The sequence below is a fragment of the Blennius ocellaris genome (assembly GCF_963422515.1).
Source record: "Blennius ocellaris genome assembly, chromosome: 5".
Taxonomy (NCBI): Eukaryota; Metazoa; Chordata; class Actinopteri; order Blenniiformes; family Blenniidae; genus Blennius; species Blennius ocellaris.
This window is the reverse complement of record NC_137654.1, coordinates 10,747,210-10,767,760: the sequence shown is the minus strand read 5'-3', so window position 1 is coordinate 10,767,760 and position 20,551 is coordinate 10,747,210. Positions and strand designations below refer to the sequence as shown.

General features: G+C 42.7%; 1 protein-coding gene across 1 annotated transcript; it reads right to left on the bottom strand.

The window, feature by feature from the left end:
- Window positions 1-846: 846 nt before the first annotated feature.
- On the bottom strand, window positions 847-17,008 carry tmem240a (transmembrane protein 240a; the record flags this gene model as incomplete). The annotated part of the gene is made up of 4 exons (XM_080496055.1): window positions 847-1,001; window positions 11,966-12,174; window positions 16,426-16,532; window positions 16,952-17,008. 4 exons carry the CDS (start codon window positions 17,006-17,008, stop codon window positions 847-849), a joined length of 528 nt encoding a protein of 175 aa, XP_080352181.1.
- Window positions 17,009-20,551: the final 3,543 nt, after the last annotated feature.

The following is a 20,551-nucleotide window of genomic DNA, read 5'->3' as shown; positions in this document are numbered from 1 at the left end:
GTAACAAAGCTAATTAATCTGTGTTTTTAGCAGAAATCACATGGTTTCACATCCAGTTTTCAAACAGACGCGTCTTTCCTTTTCATTCCTATACTCTTTACCCACACAGTCCATCATCAGGTTTTTCTATTGATCAACGACTCACACAAAAATCCCCCACGCAGCCCCTTTTAAAGACTTTGAAATCCCACTTGCCCATATTTATAACTATTTACAGAAGCAGCAGTCTAACTGTCACAAAAAAAAAAAAAAAAACACCCACCCACCAGTCTCGTTCGCCCAATCTGGCACCACCAAAGTCCCCATCCCACCCGATTGAGAGAGAGAAAAACAAAAATTCTGACACCCATCTCGCCGCCCCGTTCCATACACTGCCCACATCTTACCCTGTTCTAAAAGAGCATGCCAAGTTTAACAATGAACACAGAAAATGTCTCTATACAGAAAAAAACACCCTTAAAAATTTTGTCGTCCCCCCCCCCACAAGGGTGGACGTGGACATAAGACAAGATTTCAGTGGCAACAAATATTTGTCATCTTGTTCTGTTTGGGGAGTTTTAAGTGCTGACAGTGGACTGAGTGGAATCATAACAAAGTCCTGTCGAGTGGGGTTTAAGAGGGCCACGTTATGAAGAGTGGGGCAGTTTTCCAGGGTCTCTGAGGCAACAGTTGGCCGTGGGGGCAGTTTGGGAAGAAAGGTGTTTTGGGGTGTGTGTGTGTTGGTGTGGGGGGAGGGGGGGGGGGGGGGTTAAGGGAAGACAGGGGACAGGGAGTCTAGATGATTTTTTTGTTTTTGAAGTCTAATTTCTGGGGAAGATTTTTTTTTTTTCTTTTTTTTTTTTAGAGTCAGAGGTGACGTGGGCTAGGGTGGCCATTGTGGTAGAGCTTCTGCTTGATGTGGACCATGTTGCCACTGGAGTCTTCAAGCTGTCTGAGCTGGGCTCGGCGACGGAGGTCTCGAAGGTTGCAGAACTGTGGCAGCCACGACCAGGAAGGCGTATCTGGAGAAAGATGAAGCAACAAGGGGGGGGAGGATCAGAACCACAATATGTTATTATAATAAAGCATAAGTGAGATTAACCTCAAATTGAAACTTACGACCCAACCTTTACCTTCACCTGAAATCAGGACCTCAAAATATGAGAACTGTCCTGAAGCCGATTTAATTAATTACTAGAATCAATTCTAAAATGCTGTACAGGTCTGGAGTAGTTTGCTTTGTATCTATCGTGAACTCACAGTTGAATTAATTATGGAACATGTTTGGTGTGGCGCAAGTTTTTACATCAGAAGAACTTCCTGATGCAGCCTGAGCTGATGCAGCGTTAGGGGCGGTAGCCAATAATAGCCAATAATGTAATAGCATTTTGTCAAAAATGTGATCAAATGAAATACATTATTGGCTTATTGTTTTCAAAAACCCTTTGGAAATGTAATAACAACAGCCAAAAATGTAATGATACACAATTAGTATGGCATTTATTGAAAATGAAACATTTTTCTCGCAGTTTTTGTGCAATTTAATAAACAACCAATGGTAAACATGATGGAGACCTGTCCAGGTGTATCCTGCCCTCACCCATTGAAAGCTGGGAGTGACTCCAGCTCCCTACACAAGATTAAGCGGTATTGAAGATGGATGGATGGATGGATGGATGGATGCAATACCCATTCATCCATTTGTCTTTTCTACAACTTCATGCAAACCAGTCCAATCCGACATTGGGGAAACAGCAGGGACAGGTCACCAGACCATTACAGGGCAAAAACAAAGACACACAGTCACTCAAGTCATTGACTGTTCACCATGGCTTGAACAGTCATTCAAGCCATGGTGGGAACAATTTCGATTGTCAACATACAAGAGTAGGACCCAATATGCAGTTTCCTGCAAATGTCTTGGACCTGAATATCTTGGACCCCCTCTTGGAAACCACGACCTCATGTAAATATTCATTTGGAATACTTTCAATGCACACAATTGAACACTTGTGTGCACAAACAACAAGAAAACTTTGCATTTAATAGCTTACTTTCATAAAACATCTCACATGTGTAGTTGTAGAGAAAAGACCGGCAACAATCGAACGCAGGCTTTTGAAGAAACCAAAGCTGAGCGGCGAGACGGCACACTCAAGACACACAATAGTGTAAAGTCCATCTTAGCCTGGTTTTCTGGCTCTAAATCCAGTGAGAAGCAGAAAAGACACGTCAACAAACGGCAGCACAGAGGACTGATCTCCTGGCTGAGAACAGACTCTTTTTCAGTGTAAACAATGTAAATACAAGTCTGAGATTCTCCGTGTGTCTGAATTACTCCTGCAGAATAAACATTGCGAACTGGTGGCTCGGTTTACGTACATTAGTTTTCTGTGTGAGCATCGGTTGCTCTGCTTCTCCCTGCATGATACGAGGCTCTCTTTTTCTATGTTAACACTCATTTTGCATGGACAAATGATTCATCTTGCAGCATTTAATTACCTTGGAGATAAATGTTGAATTTGTATTTTTGATACATCAAAATGTTTAACATTAACTCGAAATACGCCAGCCAGAAACTCGTGTTATTGTCTGACTGGATTCATGTAGTGAGGCCAATAGAATCATGAGATGTGACACTGCACTTCCAAAAATGTGATTACTTTACTGAGGGTGAACATGTTTGACCAATTTAAAGGAATTTCTTTAGTTTAAGATGCTGAGAATACATAATGCTTACAAAAATAGGACAAATAAAAAATATCTTGCAAAGGCATTAAAAGAGCAACTCGTGTGCAACATGAACAATTTAACAGATTTTATAGTGAAATGAAATGAACTCAGCACAAAATGTGAGGAAACCTGTTTACAAACTCTTGTGACAGGAAAAGCACATAATCTTATTGGAAAGTCCCTCTTTTCTCTTTACATTTGTGAAGAAAAACATACATTGCTGGGAAGCGCAGCAGAGCCGTGGTATATGTGGGTCACGCTCCAGAAAACGTCCTGCATCTTATCTGTTGAAGAACCCGTTCTGCTGCTGCCGTTGACTCTTGTTTTGAGCCCCTCGCCTACCGATTGGCATCGCTCAATAGAGGGATGCCAAAACGAAATGTATAAAAGATGTTCCAGTACAATTTGCCTGCGGCGTCATTTTAAACCCTTTATCAGGAAAGTGACTGGACTTGGTAACTCCTTAATTTCTTCCAAACAAGTTCATAACAATCTGCTGAAAATATGATAAATAGCTTGTGCTGATAATGGATAATTGATCAAAATGATGGCAACTTCTGCTTTAAATGTCTCAACACCACATACATTTTTTTGATTTTTGAAAATATTGTTCCAAAAACTTCATCATCTGCAGTGTGATAAGAGTCGTGATGTATATATATATATATGTATATATATAAAATATTAATTTCAAATTATATTAATTTTAAAGAAACTACATTATATTACCACATAAGCTTAGAGTTACTTAGAGCTATTTGTATGTCATTCAAAATATCGGTATCTTCACTTAAAAATGTTCTGTAAATATGGCCTAAGTCTTTCTGACCTCTACGCCATCAAACACTTGTGAGGAAACTGTTTGGATGTGTAGTAGGTGAACAAGCAGCCAATCATGTTGGCTGACTTGTGACGAAACCTGGTAGCAAAATGTCACGTCATCTGACATCAGTGTACGACCAGGAGGCCGACGTGAGAACAAGGCTGTTTGGTTTCTTTCACCTGTTATTAAAAATCTTGTTCAATTAATATGTTGTTGGCTTTCTCACCTGTTTTATTTCTTGTATTTCTGTCATAAATCAGAATAAGCTCTTTGGTATTTTCAGAGATTTCTTTTCATGGGTGTGACCTACATATTTATGATGCATTCACGAATAACTGGGAAGGGAGAAAAAGTGAATTTGGTCAAGCTGGGAACTTTGATTGGGGAAAAATTAAGGTTTAAGATGGTTTCCAACGTGGATCTGAGGGCTGTGAGGAAGTGGTGCTGATGCCAAGGTGGTAATAGTTGAACACACACCTCTTGTTCAAGATCACCAGTCAACTTAAACATGTTGGAAGAAGCAGGAGGATCCAGAGAAAACCCACCACACACACAGCCTGCAACCTCTACGGAGATCAGTCCACTCTCATTCACACAACCAGACAATTTCGATGCTGAGTCAGCAACTAACTAAGCACAGGGAGGATGTTGCAAACTCTCAAGAACAGATTCTGAATGTTTTTTGCTTTGAGCCGAGAACGAGTACACCACCATGTGAGCCGCCCCCTCTGACCACTTTAAGCAAAAATAAACTTGCTGTTTGTAACTACAGAGTCATAGAAACAACAATGAAACTTGATCGATATATTGACAGTGGGAAACAGATGTTTTCAAAAGTGTACTTCTTGATCCTCATCTCATCTACTTGGTTGATGTATATGATCTATGCTGTGCACGTGATGAATCTCTGCAGGAGGCCACCACGTTGCTTGTTTGTCATTGTCATTGTAAAAAAAAAGCTCTAAACTGGAATACAGGTCCTCCCCAAACGGTAACTATCTCAGTTTCTGCATTGCTCATCCCCACTGTTTGAGCAATGCTTAAACACAAACCAAATGAAAGGCCCAGAATTAGTTGCACGAGTGCATTTGCAGCTCATGTTGAGCTGCCTGAACAATGACTTATGTGCTCCACGAGGACCTCACAGTGGAAACGCTGATATCTAATAAGTCTTCGAAGCACAGGCTCCATGGCGTCTGGAACTTGTAATTCTGGAAAGTAAGGCTGAATTGTTGTTTTATGTATTTATTTATTTTTTTTTACAGTGGGGGCAGAGCGACAGAGAGGAGATAAAAGATTGGACCACTGGAATATTGGATGGGGGTAGTAAATGGTGTCAATCTCTCCAAGTGTCCTATGGCATTGCCCTTGATTCTTTATACATCACTCAAAAGGGTTTTACGTTCATATTCTGTAACATCGATATATTATATATTATACAGCATATTATATATCATATATTGTATATATTTCAGTGATTCATCGATTACAACCAATCACCTTGCTGCACGTAGAGAATTAAGCCTGGCAATTGGTTAAAACCAGGATCTCTCTGGAAACACAGGCGAGATATTGTGAATGTGATGCGCTTCACATGGAGGGAAGAAAAACGGGGTGAGAGAGTGTGTGTGTGTGGGGGGGGGGGAGCTAACATTCGTGCTTGTTGGGTTATAAACTGAAGTCGGTGAGGCGGAGCAGAGAGCAGAGGAAGAAGGAGGGGAGAGCCCCAGACAGCAACACCCAGAAGCAAATGGCCCTGCTGGAGGATGAGCGAGAGAGCAGTGGGGGTGGTGGTGGGAGGGATGGGGAAGAGGGGGGGAGTCATTGGGTGGAGGGGGGGAGGTAAGGAAGAAGAGAGAGAGAGAGAGAGAGAGAGAGAGAGAGTTATTTATAGCTGTGAATGGGTATGCTGTCCACAAGGACTGCTCTGAAGGGTATCCAAAGAAAAAGGGGCAACGAAGACAGGTTTCTCTCATTTGAATAAAAGGATGGAGACGGAGTTGGGCAGGAATGATAATGGCAGGCTGAAAATGGGAGACACAATTGTTGTGCTCTTTTGGAGCAGGGGGGAAGCGAGAGGCATGGGTTAATGCCAAACGCCAAGTCATCTTTTTTTTTTTTCTTCCAATTTTTGTGCTTTTTCTATTTTCTATGCACCGGTGTCTTTGCAAAAGAGACTCTGCAATCAGATATTTACACAAATTCAATGAGAGAGAGTGAGATAGCGAGAGAGAGAGAGAGAGAGAAAGAGAGAGAGATGTAACTGGACCAGGAAGCATTGTAAAGGAAATAACCAGGAGTAGATTCAATAAGTGACGAGGGAGGGGGAGGAGCTAGAGATGGAATTAGGGGGAGAAAAAAGGAGTGGGAATCAATGTGCATCTCAATGCACCATGTGTGTGTGTGTGTGTGTGTGTGTGTGTGTGTGTGTGTGTGTGTGTGTGTGTGTGTGTGTGTGTGTGTGTGTGTGTGTGTTTCTCCCTTCCCATTCCAGCTGCTCTCTCTCATTCTATTTATAGCTCTTGGAGAAGTGTGTGAGTGTGTGTGTGTGTGTGTGTGTGTGTGTGTGTGTGTGTGTGTGTGTGTGTGTGTGTGTGTGTGTGTGTGTGTGTGTGTGTGTGTGTGTGTGTGTGTGTGTGTGTGTGTGTGTGTGTGTGTGTTAAACTGTGTGAGTGGGGGTGGGGATGTGACAGCATCTCCATCCTGATCCCCACACACACACACATACACACACACACCCTTCCCCACTCTGTCAGCCTCACCTTCACTCCTCATCTCGGGGAAGCTAAACGAGTCTGACCAAGCACCAACGTCACAGCCAACACACACACACACACACACACACACACACACACACACACACACACACACACACACACACACACACACACACACACACACACACACACAGGGGCATTCCCACTGCGTCCAAAGGGAATAAAATCCCATATCCCCACTCTATAACTGATGGTAATGAATATGGAAGCTCCTTCCTTTCTAGTTCTTCTTTCTTTTTTTTTTTTTAAATAGAGAAACCAGCACTATCTCACTCGTTGCAGAACAGCTTTCCTACTTCTGAGCCCAGATGCAACATTAAAACTCGAACTATTTATCAGAGTGACAACAACAACCCTCTGAAAAAAATCCCTGAATTCGTACGAGTGCACTTCTTTGATCATCATCTGTCACTTCCACATCACGCCTGAGGAGCTTTTCCACGACGTATCCTGTATCCAGGTCACATCTTACCTACTTTATCCTTAAAACTAGAGATCCAGGCCACCTCCGCATCACAAGCTCCCCCTGATGCTGAGTGATATATACAGCGGAGAGCCAACACAACCTTCCAGCCCTGTTTTTGTGTCAGTATTCAGCATCTCTAAATTTAGCGCAAACTGTGTGAGCAGAATCCAGAAGTTTGATCCTGGTGGGACGGGAAAAGCCAGAGAAGCCTTCACAACCGTGAGAAAGTAAACCACCCCGTAATCCGGGTTGGTAATTCTCAGCTCATCAATGAACAATCTTCTGGGTGAACTCAGGCGGCACGTCGGCGGTGGTTGACGTGTCTTCAGCTGGGTGGGATTTCATGCTGTCATGTCATGATTTAACAAACGTCTTAATAGCTGCTTAGCTGTAGTGCCACTGAAAACCTTTTTTTAATTCTTCACTCGAAGTCAGTCGTCCCAAAAGATGTTAGTGAGCTATACACCACATGTTCTGTCTCATTAAATCTGCCGCAATCCTTTTCTTTTGCTGAACTAACATGCATCCCTCACCTGTCAGGAGGAGATGGGAGGAGAAATGAAACAGATATTTCAGAGAGCAAACGTGCTGACAGGAGACAGGAAATTAAGAGCCAACTATCACACTTGGTTGGATTTAAACACACGGTATGTGGGAATGTAGCATTCGCAACAGCACGACAGATGGCGAGAATTAAGTCATATCTCCACCTCTGTTATTCAGGCCTGGTTTGAACCAGTCTCAGTGACGGCGCTACGTCAATTCAAACAACCTCAATCCCATAGAAATAAGATGCGATGAACAACAAATCTCAGAAGAAAGAAAGACATTCGACCATTCGTTTACAATGTTGGCCACTTGTTAGAGAAGCATCATGTTTCAAAAAGCTAAAACAGGAAATGTGAAACAAGTGGCACCAATGGAATATACTTGAAGGAGCATCACATCTTTGACAAAAGGTTGGTAACGTGACCTGGTATATAAAGGGCATCGTCAATATTATGTACAGATTATCAGAAGTTCATTGTCTGTAAAAACATTTCTGTAATAAAAAAATTTTTTAAAAAGCTTCTCAGGACTATAAAGATCCCAGACATGACGAGACTCACACTTTTCCGGGCAATGGAGGCCTGAGATGCAGGTGCCAGATCTTTTGGCCAAACAAAATTTCCAATCACAAAGCGTACCTAACAACTAAACATAAATGTCTGAGATCTTTCAAACACGGGCTGACAAACAGTGCAGGACTGAATCACAGACCTGGAGAGAGTTAGAACAGATGAGCATGTCAGAGGCCAAACATGCTGCCAACGATGCAATGGGAAGAGCTTACTTAAGCCTTATGTCCCATCGGGGGTGAAGAGCAGGGGAGGAATCAGATACAGTACATAATAATGAATTCAAACAATTAGAAAAGTATAGTGAGTTTTTTGTGCACATGGGTGAGGACATAAGGTCATCTATAGGTTATACTGGGGATCTCAGTTGTGATCTCAACACGATCGAGCGTTATGTGTGTGTTATCACTGCGTGGTCACCAAAAACACACCCAGGAACACTTGTTTCGAAATGAAATATACAGATACAACTTCAAGTTGTATTATGTGAAACCAATAGCCACAAAATCACCCTGGAATAATGTAGCGCAGTGTAAGCAGCGTTCCTTCTGGAAGGGGTTGTAACTGTTGTGTGTAACAATTGAAGCCATACTGCAGGAAGTCTTGTGCGTTTTCATTTTTTTTTTTCTACCTTCTTATTTAGACATTGAAGCATAAATGACACTTTTGCCTGCTGGTCCGGTTTCAGTATGTAGTCATCACTTATCATCGCTTACATGTGCAATCAATCACTCTGCTCCACATCACCAGTGTGGCCTTGTGGAGAAAATTTATAGATTCTGCCTGTGCACAACTGTAATAAACAGGAAATATGTACAAGGTATAAGGTCCATCCAATCTGAAAGCGGTGTTGGGGAAAGCCCCCTGTCTTTGTTTTGTTACTGGGATTTCAGAGGTAGAAGCAAATAATCTGTAACTCCACCCTCCTGCTTCCAGTCACATGGAGCAATAGTCCACCTGAAGTCGATGGTATGATCCAAGTTGGCCACAGGTACATGATGGAAGAAAAATCAGCCTTTGTTTTGACACTGCTTCACCTCGCTAGTTCACTGGATCACTTCCATTATGTATGTGACAGATGAAGAAGGATCAGCCACAGCAAATCTTCTAACATGTCTTCTAAAAGAGCCTGAGGTCCAGAAGCTCCAGCAGCTCCCAGCACATTTGTCCAGTGCAATGTGAGCGGGTGGTATTCTTCTGTCATTTTACTGAATTCTCACAAACGCATATTAAATTTGCATTCCACTTGAATTGCTTGTTTTCGGACTGAAGCGTGAAAATCACACAAACTTTCCGAGCATACCCCGATGTGACAGCACTAAGTGCCGATGCTGAAGTTATCCTGGAGACGTTTCTGGGACATTCAGCTACTCAGGCAGAAGTAATAGATGAGTTAGACGAGCGCTGTGCACCCATGGTGAACGCATCTTCAGGCTAATCTCTTGTTAGCTTTTTTTTGGATGGGACGTATTACACTCTGATCATACATTCAATTAGGATTTGTGCTGCTCAGGTGCCTTTACTGCTTTTCATGGCAAAATCAGCTGACCTTTGTACAACGAGGATAGATATAAGCTGCGGCGATAGCATGGCAAACAATGACAATAGATATTTCTTTGGCTCAATTCATGTGGACAAAGCACCTTCTCTGAAAGGATTCATTTAATTGACTGATTCAACATCGTTCATACACCTGCTGCCCTCCATTTAAGGTTTCCTGACCTTGCCATAACATTAAAAATATATGTCAATGCGAAATGGAAACCTGTGACCTCAAGTAAATATTAAAGTAAATCCACCTCCAAACCTAATAAAAATGTCCATTCAGAAAAAAAAGCAATTGGGGGAAACACCTGCCGGTCCTTGACTCGTCACAGCAGAAATAAAACCCACGTGTCATACGAACAATGAATGGTGTTATTATCTTAGTTACTTTGATGCTGCTTTTCTGCATTCAGGGTTGTGGGTTGTGGAGCCAACGACCATCCTCAAAAGTATGGTTTTTTTTAAACTGGAGACCTCCAACTTCACCTGAACCACCATACAGTCCACAAAAGAATATTTGCTAAAATACGACACAATCCCAATATGTGGATTTGTTTGTTTTTTGAGGCCCTGGAGAAGGTCAAGCTTGATTGTAGTGATTTGCACTCATTGCTTTCCACATGCTACAGCTGATTCTGAGTGGTGTTCATGCTCTCCAACAGGAGAGGCCACGTTAATGAAGTCCCCTCCTTCCTTCACAGCCTGCCAGCCAATAGAGATGATTTTAAGGCTTTAAGAAGGCTTATTTGTGTCTTTCGCAAATCTGATTGCTGCTTGAGATGCTCGAGCGACGCGGTTCGAGAAATTTACAAGTCTTTCTTGTCATCACAGGAGACTTTGGGCCCCTCAGCAGGTGCAGTCACACACCCCAGGCTTGCAAGTCTTTACACAAATCCTACTTTCCCCCTGATATAACTGATGGTGTAACGTTAACATTCTTTGGATTGCTTTTCAATAATTACGAATCGCAGCATGTGAGTGTCTTCTCTATTATTAGGCAAACTCGTGGTTAGATGAGCTTCCCCACAAAAATGGAAAAAACAAAACAAAAACCCTGTCGCAACTCATCTTGCAGGAATTGACATTTTGTCAATTTGGATAAAAGTTGGCCTTGTGCCCCATTTAAAAGTCTGTTAGTGAAGACATTAATCGCTTCTACTTCAATTGTTAATGAATTGGTTGAATCAGTATTGAAGAGGAGGAGATAAATGAATAATATTTCATGTCACTGCACTGTTTTGTTAGTTTGTTCTTGCAATAAAACCAAACAACATCCTGAAATGTTTAACGTGGTCTATGCTGTCAAAAGTGTTTCTGTTGAGTTAAACTGAGAAGCACGTAGTAACGGATCATGAGCTGGAAGGAACTTCTGTCACACTAAACATTGAACGCTGAATTAAACAAGATACTGAAAAGAACAAATTCAGCTGAAGTGATGACAGGATAACCTATCAACGTAAAAGAATATCTACAATATCTAGTTGAGAAAAACATGATTTTTAACTTTTTTTTTTTTAACAAGCTTCTGTTTTTCCATTTTTTCCATTTCCATGAGTCTGTCTTATCTCATTAGTTTTATGTTGCCTTATTGATTGATATCATCAGCAGGTAATCAGTCGAGTATATCCACAACGCTTTGATTACACATAATGATGCTGCCATTAGACCCGCATGCGAATACCCCTGTTTCCTGGAAATATATTAAGAGGCGTATTAGTGGCATTGGATGGAAGTATCTAGACTGTCACCAAATAAATAAATAAACAAATAAACAAACATCTATATTTAGATTCACTTCAGCTGAAGCGTCTGATATGCCTACGTCTGAATCATCCCTCAGTTGAAAGGTTTTCGCTGTAATATTTCGAGAGGTCGCAGTGAACTGAGAAAGCGAGAAGAGCCAAAATTGGGCCTCGCCATGGGGGGCAAGGTCATTTTCCAGAGTTCTACCAACTGCTGTGCGAACCTGGCGAGTGATTTCAGATGCAAAGCCCCGGTGCATAACCACATTACTGCAAACATTTTGTTCGGGTGCGAAAGCAAGCCTTTGAAGAAAACATATTCCATTTCACCAGTGAGACTACATGAATTCCCATTTTTGTCTGGTCATTTCGCTGCGTAATCGCACTGGAGGATGGAGCTTCTCAACCCCTCTGGAATTCAGCTGCCCTGCATGTTTTTACCTCTCTCTAATGTCCAACACGTTTGACTCCAATCAATGTGTGGTAAGATATATGAGAGTCTAAGCTTCACGAACCAAAAACATGTGTTTTAACATAAAAGTGAATGTGTGTATGTGTGTGTGTGCGTGTGTGTTTGAAAATTTTTATTGGATAAAAGCAATCTTGAAGATTAATTGATATTTCTAAGCTTGTTGACAACAAATTATACTCCAGGACTGCACAACACAGTCTTAACACATGAGCACACATGCTGACAAAGATATTGTATGCATGACATTCAGGCACTACTGAACTCGCGCTTGACTTCACATACATCTACTGTGGACATTTTTCTAGCTTACCATAGTAGCGGCTCGCCCTCCAGGCCCTGACGGCACAGTGTAGGACTCCGTCCAGCCACAACAGCAGCCAGCTGATGCAGAAGCCGAGCAGCAGCCCCAGCATCAAGTCCATCTCCTGCTTGGTCACACTGTCACTCACAAAGTAGTTTTCCGAAGAGTCCACCAAGGAATGGTCCCCATCGTATGGGATTACATAGTGGACGTGGTGCCTGGTGGTAAGGGCAGACAAGAAAATGTGAGGGAAGCATTAGATACACCATGCGAACGTATGTACTTTATATACACCCCTTTTAACTTGGAGGACGTCTGGAGAGTTCTAAATTGCACTAATCCGCACTTTGCTAGAAACCCCTGAAACCCTCTCAAGGACCCTTGGGTGTCCCCAGGCTGCACTTTAGGCTGAAAAGTTTATGCTTGAGTTGTGATTTCATATTTTCAGAAAACTGCACATGGCCTTAAAACAGAATGATGATTTTCTTTTTCTGTTTTGTTTTTTTCTTATGTCTTTCAGTGACAACTGCTGAGGTTTTGGAGCTTCATTCCACTTGGTCAATAACAAATCGCATAATTTTGATTCAATCCAAATGGGCTGTCATGAGAATATCTTGTGAATTTGTTCCACCTGAGAGAAACTAAACAAACTTTAATCCTTTTGTCACAAATTTCCAACAATCCTTGATTGCCCACTAAGCAGGTGTTCACGTCTCGCAGGACGCCAAGAGGAGCTGTGTCGAGGAGACTGTGGAAATGTTGCGCTGGCAAAATTCACATTTAATGTCAGCTGATGCTGAAGTGCATTACTGAACGCATCTGTCTGATGGATCACAGCTGAGGGACGGCATGCATGACAACTTCACATCAAGTTAAGTACAGAAACTATCACAGCAGCAACTGATCGGTAACCATCCTGTAACATGCCGAGTCGCCGGGCATCGACTCAGCGGTAAAAACAAATGCATCCACTTAATATGACAGCTATAGTGTGTTGGTATTGTCTGCACTCATGGGAGGGGATGAGGGCTTTTTTTTTGTTTCCTACCAACCTCACAGACAGACAAACACAACTGAGGAGCAGAGAGATTTGAAATTGAATACAGAGACACTCACATACGAGGGGAAAGCTGTTCCCACAGTTATTGTCAAATTGAGGTTTTTTTTAAGGTGTCTAATAATTTGAGGGGGGGGGGGGAAACAGCAACTGAGGCTATGTCATTCTTGGGGATTTACACAAGACAGATTTTAAAAGTGAATAGTCAGAGTTGACCCATTCAGATTTAAATCATCAAACTGGCACATTGACTCAAATAGTGTTAGAAATCTCTTGTTTCTTTGTGACACACATAAGTCAAGATTATCCCAAACTACTCCATATATCTGTGTTTATGGACAAAACGCTGTCCACCTGCATAGTGTAAAATCCATTAACAAAAAAAAAGGCTCTTGCAGAGTAAATGACAGGATCTCTGGAAAGAGCAGTGTAGGAACAATACAGTAGGTTTCATGTCAAATGAGGCCAAATAATAGCATCAAATCAGCAAATAAGAAAGTTGAGTAACTTAGTGAAGACAAAACCTTCTTTGGGGGTCAAACCTGCAATGCCGTGCTTTCCCCACCTGGGCTTCGCAGCCGTTCCATTAACAGCAAAACATTGCCGTTAAAAAACAAATATGACCTGAGATCTTCCTTCAGGTTTCCTCCTCGGTTTCCCCAAGGACGGCTTTGTGAAGACGGCTCAAATGTGTGTAAATAACACAAGATTACTACACATTGCCTCCATATAATTTGCTGTAATTTATTATGTGTTTTCCACACAGTTAATTACTTTCAATTTAGTATTAGCAGTATAAAGACACTGGGGTGCAGCTTCCCCACAATCTCACTGAATAACAAGTTTGTTTGTATTTAACCTGCTTTTAAATGTTTCAGATCAGCAACGACCTTTGTTTTACTACATGCTTATGACATGTTCTTTTTAAATAGTAATATTAGTTGTAATGTTCATATGAAGCAGGTGGGTTTTTTTTTAAATACATGCAGTTTTTTGACAACATTTGGTGGTTTGAAGTTGTCAATGTGTGCTCACCCTGTAAGTGCAAGAATTGTTACACAAATCAACTAAGCTAAGAATGCATAGTTATATCTTTTTAGTCATCCCATAAGAATTAAGTGCAGTGAAAAAGAAACTCATTATTAAGCTCACAGGAACTCTAAGGGAAGGTGCGGGTGAACAGGACACTTTAATGTGCACTGTAATTAACTGACCGAGGTTGACAAGGAGAGAACTGTTTTAAGAATAACATTTTACAGTAAGTAAACTTTAATTTACTCTGAAAATATGTTGCAAGTTACTGGTTGCAATCAACAAGTGCTTTAGTGTAAAAGTGTTTCACAGCAACTTACTGAAAAACTGCTTTAGGGAAAGTTTCTATTGAATTGACCTGTTGACAGTCTGTATTTTTGTGTTCACCTGCACCCTAATAACCCTTGTTTGCTCTTCTTGTCTGTGACAAAAAAATGAAAATATTTGGGAAAGAGTGAGAGCATTTTCGTCAACTCCTTGTTATCTTCCTCAACACAAAGGCAGCATTTTATAAATGAGGCACTGGCCTGTCAGGCAGGCCACAACTACGTCCAGTGGCATCCAAATCAGAGCGCGGAGGCTGCCAAATAAAATGACACTGGCTGTGTCCTCAAGCCTGATAAGGTGAGTCGCTGTGGGCGTCCCGACACCTCCACGCCTAACGGATGGAAGGGCAGGCTGGCAGAGCCAGAGCTCTCCTCTAGTCATCCGTGTAGCCCACATTTCTGCTGTTTTTGTGAAAACAAATGACTGGCTCTCATTCAGGAGTGTTTCCAGGTCAGTGAAAGACACTGTGTGTGTGGTTCCAGTAACCTGAACACTAACAGGAGGAGCCGGGGTTTGGCTCTGCATGCCCTCCAGTGGCATTTGATCTGTGCTCTTTTTTTTCTTCTTTTTTTATGTCGTTCCATCAACGCTAGTAAGATTGACATTGCTGTCCAAATACTGCAAAATAAAACTATCAGTGATGCATCAACTAATCCAAAAGCTGTCGCCAAACGTGTTATTATTTTGGGGGCTGGATTAGGCTATATCATGTCTTATTTGTCAGCCTGTGCTCAGAGGCCTTTCCAAACTTTGACTCAGATTATTCCTCCCCTGTCAGGCCTAATCAAATATGATTGACGATGACCCATTTCTGGATTTACAGGCTAAAACACACACACACACACACACACACACACACACACACACACACACACACACACACACACACACACACACACACACACACACACACACACACACACACACACACACACACACACAGCCATACAGTGAAAGTGGATTCTTAGTGCTGCTAATGAACTGCTAACACATCAGCCCCCTCACTGCAGCATGCTCACTATAGACTGCTGTTTTGTTTTAATGTGCATCTGTTCAGCTTGCACCAACACGAATGGTGAAAATTCCCTCCCCAAAGCCCTGATGTGCTCTCATGGCTGTAGCTAGGCTGTGTAGCTGCAGGATATGGGCCAATCAGAGGCTCATATCCGAGGACTGTATGAGTGTGAGCCCGTTTGATAAGAGGATTCTTAGTTTAAAATGTTGCTCCAACATTGTTGCTATGCCCTCTGGCACTGTGGAGACTTGAAAACAGAGGGAAGGAGAGATACAGAGAGAGCGAGAGAGAGAGAGAGAGAGAGGCCCATTTGTGCCTCTGCTCGTCCACATAGACCAGACTGTTGTATTACATATTTAACTGTTGATGGGGAAATGCTTGCAATCGCCTATAATAACAATATTTTTTTTCAAAGACATCCAAATGAATGTATTAATGAGCGTCTTGCTGCTGTTTTTCCACACTTCACCGTGACAGCAAACAGCAGGTAGGCTGGTGAGCAGCCCAGCAGTTATACCCCGAGCCCCATAGCACTTCTTAAGCCGCTCCAGCACTCGTATGTCGGTAATTAGCCCAGCAGCAGGTTTAATATTCTCGGCGACACCGAGCGGAGCAGCGCAGGCCTGCGCTCATCGAGCGGCGCACTTGATGCTCAGATTGTTTTCTGACCGGCCTCGTATTGCTCCTGGTTCATTACCTATTTATGGCTCCGACACACACCTTAGCATATGCAGCAAAAGACCGAAAAGCCGCGACAAGCCTGAAAGGAATTTTTTTTTAAAACAACAACAACAACAACAAAAAAAAACCCGAGCACAAACGCGCGATGGAGTCGGTGTTCGAGCGCATCTCCGCCGCTATACGTTCGAGCAGACAGGCTGGGGATGAGAGGGGCTCTGCGGGGCTCACATCTTCCAAGGCCTCTTCAGCAATTAAGAATTGACGGGTGGAGGAGAAAAAAAAAAAAAAAGAAGAAGAAAGAGCCGAACACGCACCACCATGTTTATCCCAGATAGTGTAGCGGATGATGGTATTTACCTTCCACAGTTGCAGTGACAGACGCGGTCCTCCCCTCGTAGATGCGGTAAGATGTAGTTGTGAAAGCGATCCAGTAGTGCGTTCATGTCCATTAAACAGGCTATCGCCTGCAAAGAATCATGCCAGTCAGCCGGGACATGTCAAGCAATAGGCTAGGCTACCACTACAGACAACGACTCAGTCTTTTTCATTCTACCACACGATGATGAGTAATGAGAGGAACGACTGTAAAGGAAAAGGACATGAAATAGTCTTGGCACATCCTCCCGATGCTAAGAGGGGGACTCTCGCCTCAAAACGGACTTATATTATTTATTTATGACAGCAGGTAATTATAGGTAGGCTAACCTACTTCCACATGTCACTGATGGGCCTGTTCTAAGGTGGCTTATCTCACAATGTGGTACATTTATTAGGTGTTTTATTCCCTCTCCTTTTGAGGAAAGAATTACAAAATAAAAGAATAATCAGTGGTTGTAGGAGGGGGGTGGGGGTGGGGGGGGGGGGGAGGGGGTATGTATCTTACCATTACAACTGAAGCACCAAGAATCATAAAAATCATGGTGGTTGTGATCATATGCATCAAAACTTCCAAACTGGCCGCGGTCCTGTGGCCCGGGGTTCTACCCGCGGCGGTGCAGACGCTCCGGCTGGGCTCTGGGCGCTCTGTCCCGGCAGGAGCCGCTCATGGAGCCGCCACGCCGCTCCTGGCTCCCCGTCCCTTCAAACTGCCCGGTCTCACCCTCCCGTCCCCTCCTACACACGGCAAGCCGCTCTCGCAACCCTCACTGCGCCCTCTCCATCCAAGTGAGCCCCCCCCCACCCCCCCAGCCCCCCTCCCTCCCTCCCTCCCCAACCCAATCCCCGGCCGGTCGGATGCGGCTGCCGCTCGCTCCAAGGAGGCAGTCCTCTCCTAATTACCGATGCAAAAGTGATCCGCTCCTCCAGGCTCCTTTCTACCTCTAGCTCAGGTTAAAAAAAAAAAAAAAAAAAAAAAGAGGCTCCCGCGATATCCTCCGAGGGGCGCCTCGGTATCCTCTCTCCCCCTTCCCAAGTTATTCCAAGCCGGGTCTGCGTCTCAATGCCGGTGAATCCCGTCCTCCATCTGAGGAAACGCTCGATCTCTCTCTAGCCTGGACGCTTCAAAAAGCCGCATCAACTCCCTCTCACGACCGTCGCCCTCATCTCTCGCGGAACACTCGATAACATCGACACGAAGTCCAGATCGCTCCGGCCGGGAACTAGACCCACCCCGCGCCCCGAGTCCGGTCCGTATCCAGCAACGGCAGCTGCATCGACGCCCGGAGCCAGACACGCATGATTATCCCATCCTGGCTTCCAGCGGCTACACGAGCATCCACTCCCACCTCCAGTGCGCGTGCGCGTGCGCGTGCACGCGCCAGTGGACGCGCTTGTGCGTGCGTGCGTGCGTGTGTGTGTGTGTGTGTGTGTGTGTGTGTGTGTGTGTGTGTGTGTGTGTGTGTGTGTGTGTGTGCGTGCGTGTGCGTGTGCGTGTGCGCAGGATTGCATATAGTGGGCGGTATGAGAAGGAAAGAACTGCAAACTGCCTTTATGGCATACTGTCGGCCTATGGGTTCGTTTTCTTTAGTGGAGATACTTGTAAATGCACCAGAGCGGGATACAAGAACTTCTCTTACTCCATCATGATGACTTAACCCTCTTCTTAACCCCCCCCCTGCTTTTAAATTGACAAACAGAAGCTACAAATTAAATGTACCTGACATTACACTTTATTACAGTTACAAAGAATAATAAAGTGGTTCAGAAGAACATTGTGGATCAGGTCTGGCCCTTGTTTTCCCTGTGCTCTGTGTTTTTTCTTCGTAATCCAAAAATGACTCTAAATTGTCAGTCTGTGTGTGACTACCTATCCATCTCCTGTTGACCTTTTCAGGTTGTACCCTGCCTTCACCCACAGTTCACAGGGATCAACTCCAGCACTCCTTCACCCTAAATTAAAAAAAAAAAAACATAGAATAGATGTGCAAAGCAATAAGCCGATTTGAAATAACAAGTAATTAAGTAAGAATGCTAGTGTATAATAGCAGAAAATAGACAGAGAAATGTGAAGCATTGCTGTAATCCTTATTAACTTCAGTCTTGCTGAGTTATTCATTGATTCAGCACCATGGACAGCAACCACCCAGCAAGCCTGCATCCACCAGCATCAAAACCAACCCCGATCCCTCCGAGAACACTTTCCAAACGGCTTCATTGATCATCCGATTCCATGTGTATGTTCAATTAACTATTAATTGGAACCATTTGGACAAAATAATCGATGGCTGTTCCAACAGCCCTCCTCGTCGCTGGTGGAGCAGGAGTGGAAAACATCTGCTGTTGTCACCCACAGGCGCACTGCGAGTGCTACTTCATTTCGACCTCCCCCCGTGAGGTAGCACAGCCAAGCTGGGCACCAGAGTAGCAAGCTCTAATTAAAATCTACAGGGGGTAGAATGGTGGCAATGTAAACATTTAATAGGACAAAAATAAGGACTTTAAACTTTGAGGGATCACGATTAAGAGTGCCGCTACAAGGCTGAATGCAAGTTAGGAACGTTTTTCAGCCATAAAAGCAGCCAACCAAACTAATTGGTCGCTGGGAAATTAAACTCCAGCAAAAACAAAAAAGGCAAGGGAAATAATAACTAGAAAAATAAAAATAACCGTCTTTTTCAGCAGAATTATACTTTCTGAGGAGTTTCTTTGGTCTTACACTGTGACTGGAGAGAAAATAATGAGGCCAAGAATGCTAACTGAGGCTTCCTGTGTCTTTATTACTACAGAAAGGAAAGATTACTCAGTCCACTGAGTTGGTAAGCAGTTCCTGAGAATAAGAAAAATACTTGAAAATAATACATACCCATGTAGCAATCTAAATTGAACTACGATTACACAAATGAGAAGAGAATTTCGTCTTGGTTTTATATTCTTAGAGCCATGTGCAAAGATTAGTGCTCCCCTATGAAACCGCCCTGTTTCTAATTGAACTAAACATAACTCAGACCCCTCCTTATTTAATAACATCTATAAAGGAGGTTGATAGTTTGTGTTCAATTTCAGACTTTTCTTTGAGTAAACAGTAAAATTGTCATATTGAAAATGCAATTATGAGTCTCAACTCATCACATTACAAAAATTATAATCAAAGGGTGAGATTGCAAACAATCTGCTCTGGAGTATGTCTAAAACAGGGGTGTTAAAAACAAGGCCCGTGGGCCAAAACTGGCTCGAAAGAGGCTTTAATGCGGCCTGGCAGACCAGCAATTGTAAAAACTAAGAAAAAAAAAACAAAAAAAAACATGGATTTTCAAACAACATTCTTAAGATTAGTGGACACAACACTGAGACCTGAGTTACTGTAAGATAGCAATGATTCTGCTATGAAAGATTGCAAACTAGCATTAGTCTCAAAGTCATGCTGTCAAGGAGAGTTTGTAAAAATGTGCATAATGCAACAGTTATATGAGACGTTTTTTGGACATTAATGTAAAATACCACTGACATTTGGAGAAAATACAGGTATTTTACACCAGAAAGTTCCATTAAAATTGGCTTTGTGTTGAGATTGTATGAATTTTCAGTAGTAATTGTTTAGTTTTGTAAAAATATAGGCATGCTCATCTGTATATGCTGTGTTACAACAAATAAAGATTTTAAAGTTTGTATTCATTACGGGACTATTTCATTGGTCCATCCCACCCAAGATGAAATGGAGCTGTTTGTGGCCCTGAACTAAAATGTGTCTGACAGCCCTGATATAATATACTCATGTTTTGTTATTATTTTTGAGGTTTGTTCCATAATTACACCACAATTTAATTAGATACATCTAGTTATTAATGTATTCACACAGATTTGAACAAAAGATCTCCAACTGGTCTGAACTAAATTATCTTTTCAATTTGTTCAGGTCTCTTCGTCGAAGTTGACGTGTATACAGTGTATAAAGTGTATACTCAAGTATTTCATCTGATAAAATAAGTAGTAAAATTAGTCTGTGCTTGCTCTTCATGATAGAGTTAAGACCTCAAAGCTGGGTTGGTTCAGGCTCCTGATTAGGATTAGGATACCATTTACTCTCCATCGTGTCATTGTGGGATAG